This window comes from Carlito syrichta, unplaced genomic scaffold, assembly GCF_000164805.1.
Source record: "Carlito syrichta isolate Samal-C Ts95f unplaced genomic scaffold, Tarsius_syrichta-2.0.1 Scaffold126652, whole genome shotgun sequence".
NCBI classification, from domain to species: domain Eukaryota; kingdom Metazoa; phylum Chordata; class Mammalia; order Primates; family Tarsiidae; genus Carlito; species Carlito syrichta.
Window position 1 is genome coordinate 1 of NW_007070748.1, and position 11,354 is coordinate 11,354.

General features: G+C 56.0%; 1 protein-coding gene across 1 annotated transcript in view; it reads left to right on the forward strand.

Moving 5' to 3' along the window:
• Window positions 1-1,874: 1,874 nt before the first annotated feature.
• CUNH19orf44 (chromosome unknown C19orf44 homolog) overlaps window positions 1,875-11,354 on the forward strand; it is a 13,363-nt gene continuing 3,883 nt past the window's right edge. Inside the window, exons 1-6 of the mRNA XM_008048781.2 lie at window positions 1,875-1,883; window positions 2,541-3,270; window positions 5,153-5,468; window positions 6,253-6,326; window positions 6,868-7,369; window positions 9,236-9,331. Coding sequence (XP_008046972.1) covers window positions 2,542-3,270; window positions 5,153-5,468; window positions 6,253-6,326; window positions 6,868-7,369; window positions 9,236-9,331 — 1,717 coding nt within the window. The 5' untranslated portion in view covers window positions 1,875-1,883; window position 2,541. The remainder of the gene's footprint in view (window positions 1,884-2,540; window positions 3,271-5,152; window positions 5,469-6,252; window positions 6,327-6,867; window positions 7,370-9,235; window positions 9,332-11,354) is intronic.

An 11,354-nucleotide genomic window follows, 5' to 3' on the forward strand; every position in this document is an offset into this window, starting at 1 on the left:
CGGGCGGCGGGGCGAGTCCCCGGCTCGGACAAGTAGCTACACGCTTGCCCGCTGGGGGGAGAGACGGGGTCTTGCTGTGTTGCCCAGGCTGGTCTCGAACTCCTGGCCGTCCCAAAGCATCGGCCACTGCGCCGGCCCGTCTAAGAGCCACTGAACAGGCACTCCCTGTCCGTTCCCGAGAGGGTGGACGCTGTGAACTTAGCACTGGCCTGGCTGAAGCTCAGAGTGGCGGAGGGGCAAGCCCAGCCTCACCCTGACCAGGAGTTCTGTGATGTTCCCACCTGGACAGAGCCGCGGTCTGGACTGGATGGGCACCCTTGGCGCGGGGGGTCGGGAGGGGACAGGCAAGCTCCCAGGCTGGGACCGCCGGGAGACGGCGATGGCACTCATTCTCTACAGACCCTTAAGGGCCGGGGTGAATACTTTCCTCCTTGCCTGAGACACGAGCTCAGCTGTGACAGGTGGAAGGGTCAGGGTAGCCAGATGTAGCAAGTGAACGTGAAACGCCAGCTTCATCTTCGAGGTGTGTGGGTCAGTAAAGAGAGACAAGCAGAAGAAAATCCAGTTGCAGACAAACCACTAATAATTCTTTGGTATAAAATAATTAGAGACCGGGCACGGTGGCTCACGCCTGTCATCCCAGCACTTTGGGAGGCCAAGGTGGGAGGATTGCTTGAGCCTAGGAGTTCCAGACCAGCCTGGACACAAAGTGAGGCCTCGTCTCTACAAAAATAAAAAGAAATTAGCCGAGCATGGTGGCACCTGCAATCACAGCTATTTGGGAGGCTGAGGTGGGAGGACTGCCTGAGCCCCGGAGGTCGTGACAGTGGTGATCTGTGATCATGCCACTGCACTCCAGCCTGGGCGACAGAGTGAGACCTGACCAAAAAAAAAAAAAAAAAATATATATATATATATATATATATATATATATATATATTTCAAAAAATATATTTGTATACATATATAAGTACTTTATTTTAAGATATATATATTTTGACTAGTATATATATTAGTAAAAAAATACTTGGGTCATAATTTAAACAATTATTTGCTGTTTTTCTGAAATTCCAGTTTAACTGGGTGTCCAGTAGTCAGTCTGGCAATCCCAATATGATCATTCTCCAAGTGGACAGGGACAGGGGTGGGGAAGAGGCCTTTTTGGGTCTCACTGATTTTTTCTTCTTTTTTTTCGGTTAAAGCTGACATACACCCTTGCTAAAATATTCCGAAGGTGGAGGGAAGGCATGGCTCTGTGTCATCTGGCTCCGTGTTACTTTGGGTTTTGCACACAGCCCTCTCGGTTCCTTTGAGGGCTGCATGGGTTCTGTCTGGAGTGTTTCCTGGCTTGGCCTGTGCTGTGAGTGCCCTGGGTCTTGGGGAGCACAGCAGCATGTGCATGTGACATAGGGCCGGGGCAGCCATGTCTGTCCACAGCCCCCTTTCCAGGGCCGTGGATTTTCAGGGGAAGCTCGTTCAACACTGGCACATCTCATTTCTCTGCATTTCCAGATGTTGTGTTTTTACAAATCGAGGCCCTGTGACTACCCGGCGTCGAGCATTTCCTTGCTGCCGTGCTCACTTCATGTCCCCGTATAAGTACTGTTAGTCAGAAAGTAGTTGTTTTTTTTGAGTCAGAGTCTTACTTTGTCACTCAGGCTGGAGTGCAGCAGCATGCTCACAGCCACCACAGCCTCGACCTGCTGTCGATCCTTTCACCTCAGCCTCCCAAGTAGGTGGAACCACAGGTGTGTGCCACCATGCCCGGCTAATTTTTTGACTTATTGTAGAGATGAGCTCTCGCCAAGTTGTCCAGGCTGGTCTTGGAGCCCTGGGTTCAGGCAGTCCTCTTTCTTCCACCTCCCAAAGTGCTGGGATGATAGGTATGAGCCACTGCGCCTGGCCAGAAAGTAGTTTTAATTAAGGCATGTGCATGGCTTTTTAGACAGCATGCAGCTGCACACTTAGTAGACAACAGTGTCGCCTTGGGAACCAAAAAGTGTGTGTGATTCACTTTGTTGGACAGTCACACTCTTGCAGTGTCTGGAGCTAAACCCGCCATGCTGCCGGGCATGCCTTCAGGCTGTGCTTTGGCAGCTCCCTGTGAGCACTGGGGGCACCTGGTGGGGTGGGAACAGCAGCAGGGGGGTGAGAGGGGGTGGGGAGGCTGACTGAGCCGTGCCTCTGTGGTGTGGGAGGCGAGGCTCTGGTGTCAGAGCTGGGCAGGGACTTGGTTCTGCCCCGTGAGGGTGGTCCTCCGCCTCCTTGGGGTGTGACACTGACCCCTGCTGTGAGGATGAAGTGAGATGACCATGTGGTTCGGGTGCACTGCTGTATGGGAGGGGGCTGGCCCCCGTGTTCAAGGCCATCGTGGCCCAGGAGACCCGGCGTCGGGGGATTGAGGAGGCCTGCGCCTGGTTGTTGCTGCTGTCGTCCGTGGGCTTGTGGGCTTGGCGGGCGGGCTGCGGAAGGTCGAGGGAGATTCAGGCAGGCGGGAGCAAGTATCCTCATGACAAGTCATCTCCTGCCCCTTCCCCCAGAATGACTGCAGCAAGAAAAGCCAGCCGTTCCCAGCACCACATTTTTGGTGATTTTGGGGATTTTTCCCTGGAAGATTCAGACATGGAAGGAGTCAGAGACTTCAAAATCAGTAGGAGTCTTACCAGAACAATGCCCAGGCAGAGCAGATTCTTCAAAAGAAGCCAAGCTCTGGGTGAGAAGCACTCACTCCCGAGAGAGAATGCCGTCCTGGGGAGCGGGCCCAGGCTTGCCCCCGGGAGGCCTGCTGCCACAGGCTCAGAGCTCAGAGTGGAGGCTGCGCTTGGGAGGCTGGCCCGGATAGAGGCCGAGCTCACAAGCCGGATGGTGCCAAGGAGTCTGTCGGACACGGAGTCTGACCCGATGGCCTCCGAAGCTGGTCTCCCGAAGAAAGCAGACAAGACTCCCCCTGGGAGGGCAGCTGGCCTTCCTTCCCAGGAAGCAGGCCCAGAATGTCCTCCTGCTGAGAGGAAGGTCAGCAGGTTTCTAAAGAAGCAAGACCCACCCGCTGAAAAGCTAACCCCCGGCGCACCTGCTGGGAAAGAGAGGGATTTTCAAACACCCCAGCGGAGAAAACCTGCTGGGAGATATGACTTTCCAGACAGCGACGAAGCGGAAGTAAAAGCATTGCTGGGAGGCTCGATGGAAACTTCTAGAGGAAAAAGGCCGTCTGTGAGGCAAAGCATCGCCAGCACCAAAGTCAGCAAGAAGCCCCAAGCACCACTGTCCTCGGTAAGGGCTTCGGTTGGGTGTTTGAGCAGAGTCCTGGCGTTGCTGCGGCCAGTCCTCACACGAGGGCCCTGGGTGGCAGCTGCCACCCATCAGCACCTCGGGAGAGGGTCTGTGGGTCTGTGAGGGCTGCAGGTAGTCACAGGCAACCATGGTGGGTGGGCCTGCTTGGCAGGTGGGGATGGGGCACGTCGGCGTGCCGTAGTGTCTGTGACTTGGAACTGTCCGCCACAGGACAGCGCTTGGTGTGACTGACGGACACCAGTGGCAATGCATGCCTGCTTGTCACAGCACCATGGAAAGGTGTGTGCTTCCCTTTTGAAAAACTGGGGTGCAGAATTCGGTGGAACTCAGCACATTCACAGTGTCATGCAGCCACCTCTTCTATCTGGTGCCAGAACATCTCATCCCCTAAGAGGAGACCCCGTCCCATCAGCAGTCACTGCCCATCCCCTCTCCAAGTCCTGACAGCCCTAAATCTGCCTCCTGTCTGTGGATTTGTCTGTCCTGGACATTTCCACCAGTGGAGTCACACAGATGTGGCCTGTTGTGTCTGGCTTCTCTCACTCAGCGCCACGTGCTCCAGGTCGTCCACGTCGTGGCCTGTGTGAGAGCCTTACTCTTTTCCATGGCCGCGTCGTCCTCCGTGCGTGGAGGGACCACGCTGTGTTTGTCTTTCACCAGCTGGTGGACCTCCGGACTGCTGCCTTCTTAGGCTGTTGTGACCAGCCCTGCTGTTAACACTGGTGTGCACACGTCCATTTGAGTCCCTGTTTCCAGTTCTCCTGGGAAGATACCCAGGAGTGGAGCTGCAGCCTGCAGGGCAACTCACACCCTCCCTTCTCTCCCTCCTGCCCTCTCTCTTCCTCCCCTCCCTTCTCCTCCTCTTCCTCCTCCTCCTCTCCCCCCTTCCGTGTGAGGTGGTGAGAAGGCTATGTGTCAAGGGAGAGAATCCGTGCGTTCACTTGTGTTCTGTGACAGGTGCGGGCTGGCACAGATTATGTGCCTTTAGGGTTGTCAGGGCCTTGAGTTAGTAAATGTGTCAGTAACAATTTGTATTTGGGCTGGGTGCGGTGGCTCGTGCCTATAATCCCAGGGCTTTGGGAAGCCGAGGCAAGAGGATTGCCTGAACCCCAGGGGTTTGAGACCAGCCCAGGCAACTTGGTGAGACCTCGTCTCTACTATATATATATATAAATTTAACTGGGTGTGGCAGCATACGCCTGTAGTTCTGGCTGCTTGGAAGGCTGAGGCAGAAGGATTGTCCCTGCCCAGCCTGTCGACACTGGGGTGGTCGTGAGTGTGCCACTGCACTCCAGCCTGGGCGACAGAGTGAGACTCTGACTCGGAAAAACAACAACAATATGTATTTGGAAGTATTTGTGGAGTATTTTATGTATTTATTTTTCAAGATGGGATCTTGCTCTGTCACCCAGGCTGGTGGGCAATGGCACGATTACAGCTCACTGTGACCTCGACTTCCTGGGTTCAAGCGATCCTCCTGTCTCAGTCTCCTAAGTAGCTGGGACTGCAGGTGCATGCCACCACACCTGGCTGATTTTTAAAATTTTTTCATAGAGACGAGGTCTCGCTGTGTTGCTCAGGTTAGTCTCAAACTCCTGGGTTCATGCAGTTCTCCCGTCTTGGCCTCCCAAAGCCCTGGGATTACAGGTATGAGCCACCACGTGGCCTCGTGGATCAATTTCTGATCCCAGCATTATCGTATCTAAATGTTTACCTTGATGCCCAGAAACGAGGAGAGAGGAGAGGGTCTGAGGGGTGTGATCGTTGCCTTCTCGGTCTCATGCCACGCTGGTTGCTCTGCTTGTTGAGCCATAAGGACTGAGTTGTCTCACATTTGCTAACTTCACATCTTTTCTATCAGATCCCAACTCAACCAAGAGCCCTTTCACCACCCAGCGCAGAACTTTCCAGCCCAAAGCCGCTTCAGACTTCAAGCCTGCCAAGCTCTCAGGCCACTGATGGGCCCCTCTGCTGTGCTTTCTTGGGGGGGCGCTCCCCGCAGACTCCTGTTTCTGGTGGCACGGCTTTGCGCTCGCCGCCCCATTCTGTCACTGGCACCTTTTCCAGATCCGTGTTTTCAGAGCTGGGACCCGTCATACCTGTCTCCTCCCCCAGCGGGAGTGAGGCCGAGCCTTCGGAGGACTCGCTCTCAGAAGACTCTGCCAACAGTCTGAACGGTAATCCACGTCCTGGTGCAGTGACCCCGTGGGGTGGGCGGGGCCACCCCTAGGGTTCCTGACATGGTGGTCACAGGGCACTGCCATGGCAGCGAGGGCTGTGTCCCGTCACGGCTCAGCATTCGGTCCTTCCTGGTTGAGGCCGGGTTAGGCTTTTGTGCTCTCTGTGAATCTCCCTCCAGTCGTGGTTCAAGCCACTGAAACAGAGTCCTGGAGATGGTGAGCCTTCCACAGTTCTGGAGGCTGGGATCCAAGGCCCAGGTTCAGCAGGGCTGGCCATGTGGTGAGGCCTCCTCTGGAGCACCAGAATCCAGAGTGGCATCCAAGTCCATACCCGCCAATCCAGGCGTGGTGGGACTGGCTACTTGGGCGTCCTCCTGAGTTCCTGCCACTCCTCAGGCTTGCTGTGACTGAGGACGGAGGACACTCTGGGCTGTGGCTCGGGTCTGCCAGGGTCCCTCCTCAGCCCCCGCCTTGCCCGCTTCTCCCCTGGCTGGCCAGGTGACCCCCCCAGGCGCACTGGATACCAGCCGGGTGTGTCCAGACCATGCACTGCAGGCCCATTATCGCTTTTATAAATGGTGCTTTGCCAGCAAGTAGTTTCACCCACTGCTGCCGCGCACCATGATGCCACGTGGCATCGGCGCCACAGAGAGCCTCCCCGAGCAACTGGAGTGTTCCCGGCTGGCCCTGGAGTGTGTGGCCCATTATGACCCACATGTCGTCACATCTCTGAGTGTTTGTGAGTGACGGGTGAGTGCTGTCATGCTGCCTTTTGTTACAGAGCTCAGAGTCAACCTTTTATCCATTGAGGATCTGGCTCCAGCCATCGGCAGGAACGCAGACTTGGAGCAGGAGGTGAGCACAGCGGCCCCGTGTTCCACCTGCTTGCTGTGTGGACAGGCAGGCGGCTGTGGTCTTGCCTTTAGGCTGGTGCTTCTCAGCCCTGCCTGCAGGGCACATGTCTGGCTTGTCATGCGCCGGGGTGGCAGGAGCCCTGCGCAGGGTGAGACAGGGTGCCCGGGTTGGGAGTGCAGGTGAGGGTCCTGGGGAGGTGGTTGCAGCTTACCAGGTGACCACCATGCATCCCAGCTGGACCGCCCACAGCGGCAATTCACCAGCTCTGCCGCTCCAGGCCCCTGTGGTTCCACCTTCCTGTCACCCCCTGCACATGCTGTGGGAGATCACGTGAGACTTTTGTTCATCCCTGTGCCCTGAACACGCCCTGTGGCAGGACAGTGCGAGTCATTCAGGGCTCTCTCTGTCTGGAACACAGAAACACTCCGCCTGCCTGAGTTGGGGGGCCCCTGACCTGAGGTGCAGCTCCCAGGTATGTGGCGTTCGGCACACGAATCTTCCAGAAGCTCTTCCCAGCCCCCTCTGCCGTCCTTCCTTTCAGCCTGAAGGCGCTCAGAGGGCAACACCACCCAGCAAAGGCCTTGGGGCCCAGTCACCTGCCAGGCAGGCGGCATCGGCACGGGCCCAGGCGAGGAGCTCGGCATTTTGGGGACCTGCCACATCTGCAGGTGGGGACGACAGCATCCCCACGGAGAGCGAGGTCTCAGAGTATCTCAGTGCCGGCAGGACCTCTGCCGCGCGTCCGGACAGCCCCTGCAGTGTGAGGGCGTCATCTGAGGCTCCCGATGTGGACATGGTCAGCGCAGCCTACTCTGAAGACTTCGAAAGCTCTCCCAGCCCCAGCGTGGCTGAGCCAGTGACCCGGTCCAGGGAGCCTCGCAGCAGGGTGCAGGACGCCTTGTCTGAGCCCTCAGGCCTGAAGACCGGCCAGCCCCCCACTCCCACGTCTGGGAAGCAGTGCGGCCAGCACACCACCGTGGTGCGTGTGAAGGACACGGCGGTGCAGACCCCCCGTCCTGCCTGTGCCTGCCGGTGGACCGAGGGTGAGCACGGCCGGGGCGGGCAGGCACTCGGGAAGGGCCTGCGTGTCCGGGAGACCCGTGGCAGGGCCAGGTTCCTGAGCGGTCGGGGCCACTGCGGACGGTCTGGGAGTGTCTTGGCCACCGTTTCCTCTTCGGCCGAGGGGGGCAGCTGCCTGGCGTCTCCCCATGTCTCCCCGGCCCTGAAGCATCCAGAAGGGTTGGAGTCGACGACTGGGGCAGCAGGACCAGGCCCCGTAGTTTGTGCCTGTCACCCTCGTGCTTTCGGAGGCCGAGGCCGGAAGATTCCTTGAGACTAGGAGGTCAGGACAGCCTGGGCAGCACAGTGAGACCTCATCTCTGCAAAAAATCACAAGCAAGTTAGCCGTGTGTCACCTTGCCTGTAGTCTCAGCCACTTGGGAGACTGGCGCAGGGGAAGAGTTGGAAGACAGGAGGTCGAGACTGCAGCGAGCTGTGATCGTGCCATTGTACTCCAACCTGAGCAACCTGTCTCCAAAGGCAAAATAAGAACAAAAACTGGGCTGTGGTTCCCAGCCGGGGTGATGGCACGGGGGGACACCGGTGAGGTCTGAGGCACTGTGGATCGTCACGACTCGATGGTGCTGCTGGCCTCTGCTGGGTGGGGCTGCGGCCCTATCCCTTGGCACACAGGACGCCCACCCTCGAGGTGATGTGGCCCCAGAGGAGGGAGGCTGAGGCTCGGGCAGGTGTCTGGTGGTGTGTCCCTTGGCCAACACTGTGCTGAGAGTCCCCTGTGGGCATTGTCCCCAGAGGAACTGCCTTCTGCCCTTTAGGGACTCTTGGGCGGGCTTCCTGGGCAGCCGTGTCTCACATGCAGCTGGTGTGAGAACTCAGCATCCCCGTGGAAGCCATGCCAGAGCCTGCGGGTTCCGCTGCTCACCTCCACTGGGCAGGCTCCGCTCAAGGGGTGCAATTCGGTCTCTGCTCCTGGTGGAGGTTGAGGGCCGTGGTGAGGGCCCTTCTCACCGTCCAGGCGAGGAGCTCAGCACCTTGGGGACACAGCTCATCATTTTGCATCAGCCTTGGCTCTGCCTGATGGGTGGACGGAGTCCTTTCTTTTTTTTTTTTTTGAGTTGGAGTCTCACTCTGTCGTCCAGACTGGAGTGCAATGGCCACTCCTGGCCACCGCAGCCTAGACTTGTTGGGCTCTGGCGATCCTTCCGCCTCAGCCTTCCAAGTAGCTGGAACTACAGGTGCACGCTACCACGGCCGGCAAATTTTTTTGATTTATTGTAGAGATGAGGTCTTGCCAAGTTGCCCAGGTTGGTCTTGAACCCTTGGGCTCAGATAATCCACTTGCCTCGGCCCCCAAAGTGCTGGGATTACAGACTGAGCCACCGAGCCCGGCCCCAGCTGATATTTTATACCTGGAATTTAGGACTCAGATTCTTTGTGCCTCTCTGATAACATAGCTGGTGGTCAGCAAATGTAGGTATCCTTATTTTTGGCAGTTTAAAGAGATGCTTTCATGCAACACTGGTGAGGCTGTTTTTCTAGACCAGGCCTGCTATTGAAAGGAGAGCTAAAAACTGCATGTTGGACAAGAGTGCAGGAAGCACACAGCAGCCAGGGGTCAGCAGCGGCCCTGCCTTCTCACCGTAGTCTCCTCTCTGCCACTGTGGGCTGCACCCACTGCCTCAGCCAACTGGACCGGCCTGTGTGTCGAGCCAGGAAGCCTCTCAGAAAATAGAGGCAGCTTTGGGGAGTGCTTGAAAGGGGATGGTTAAGAAAGCCTGGAGGAACAGCCCCACTGCCAGGAGGAGGAAACAGTGGGGCTTGTTTCCTGGTGTGGCTGTGGACCGGAAGGCCACTGCTCCCTGTTCACCCTCCTTTTGTCCCTGGGACAGCAGCCAGTGTGGCAGCCATCCTGCCGGCCCTGGGAGGCGCCTACGTGGACCCAACACCCATCGCCAGCCATGTCGTCAGTGCAGACGCCATTGAAGGTAACAGCCCGGATGGGGCCTTCCCGTGATGCCTTACAGGATGCCCCCAGAGCCGTGGCACCCCCTGCAACACTGGGTTTCAGGAACTCATGGGGCAGTTGCCCAGTTTGTAGGCCCCAGATGACAGCCTGAGCGTGGCCTTGAATCTTTTTTTTTGAGTTGGAGTCTCACTCGGTCGCCCAGATGGGAGTGCAGTGGCCGCTCCCGGCCACCGCAGCCTCGCCTCCTGGGCTCCAGCGATCCTTCCGCCTTAGCCTTCCGAGTAGTCGGAATTACGGGCATGTGCTACTACGCCCGGCTGATTTTTTGATGTATTATAGAGATGAGGTCTCACTGCCCAGGCGGGTCACGAACCTGCGGGCTCAGGCCATCCACTCACCTCAGCCTCCCAAAGGCATGGGATTACAGGCTGAGCCACCGAGCCCGGCTTTGAATCTTATATGTCTGCAAAGGGATACCAGTGTCAACCCAACAGGAAGCTGTACAGTGATAGGCCAGGGAGCCCTTGTCCAAACAAGGCCACTTTGTATGTCTTTTGGGGGCCTTGTGTCCACAAGCTCTGTTTTCCTCTTAAGTCACTTACTTGACCAACACTGACTGGTAGCCGCAGGCAGTGAGTGTGCCCTGCCCCTGGGCTGAGTCCGTGTGGCCCTGTGAAGAGCCCTGGCCCAGGCAAGGAGGGTCCTGCAGCCCTGAATAGGCAGCACGCCCACATGCTGCGGGGCTCCTGAGGGTGCATGTGCACAGATGCGTTCCACCTGCCACTTCCTGGCGCTCCCCTTTGCCGTTTTCTTTCCTTTTTTTTGAGTTAGGGTCTCACTCTGTCATCCGGGCGTGAGTGTAGTGGCATGATCATGGCTTACCACAGCCTCGAACTCTTGGGCTCAGGGATCCTTTCATCCTAACCTCCTGAGTTGCTGGGGCCACAGGTGCATGCCACTATGCCTGGCTAATTTTTTTAATGTTTTTTTGGAGACAGGCTCTCGTTATGTTGCCCAGGCTGGTCTTGAACTCCTGGGCTCAAACAGTCCTCCCATCTCTGCCTCCCAAACTGCTGGGACCACGCCTCACCTCAGTTTTCGTAATAGGATTTTTTCAAGTATGAAGATACTAAGATAGACCAGTTGTAACAGGAGAAATGTTTATATCTTTTTAAAAAACAAAAAACCTTAATCTTTTCTTCACTTAGCATTTCCTCAAAGACTTTTCCATGTTACCACATAGTGTCAATAATGGTTATTTTTAACAGCTGCCCAATTTTTATTTTTATTTTATTTTTTAATTTTTCTGAGTTAGAGTCTCTGTCACCTGGGCTGGAGTGCAGTGGCATGTTCGTGGCCACCCCAGCATCAATCTGCTGGGCTCCAGTGATCCTTCTGCCTCAGCCTTACGAGTAGCCAGAACTACAGGCGCGTGCTACCACGCCCAGCTAATTTTTTTTATTGTAGAGACGAGGTCTCACCAAGTTGCCCGGGTTGGTCTCGAACCCGTGGTCTCAGGCAATCCACTTGTACTGGCCTCCCAAAGTGCTGGGATTACAGGGTGAGCCATCAAACCTGGCCAATTTTTATTTTATTTTAAATTTAGTTAACATTTTAGCTGGGTGCAGTGGCTCATGCCTGTAATCCCAGTAATTTGGGAGGCTGAGGTGAAAGAATTGCCTGAGTCTGTGGGTTCGAGACCAGATCCAGCAACTTGGTGAGACCTCATCTCTACAATAAATAAAAAATTAGCCGGGCATAGTAGCACGTGCCTGTAGTTGTGGCTATTTGGAAGGTTGAGGCCGAAGGAATGCCTGAGCCCACCAGGTTGATGCTGCGGTGGCCATGAGCGTGCCACTGCACTCCAGCCTGGGCGACAGAGTGAGACTCCACCTGAAAAAAAAATTTTTTTTTAGTTAACACTCTAAATTTTAATTTCTGATTTTATTTTATTTTTAGGTGTACGGTTCAGTGGCATTAATGATAGCCACATTGTTGCAGTTGTGCTTTTTTTTTTTTGGTTTGTTTTTTTTTTTTTTTTT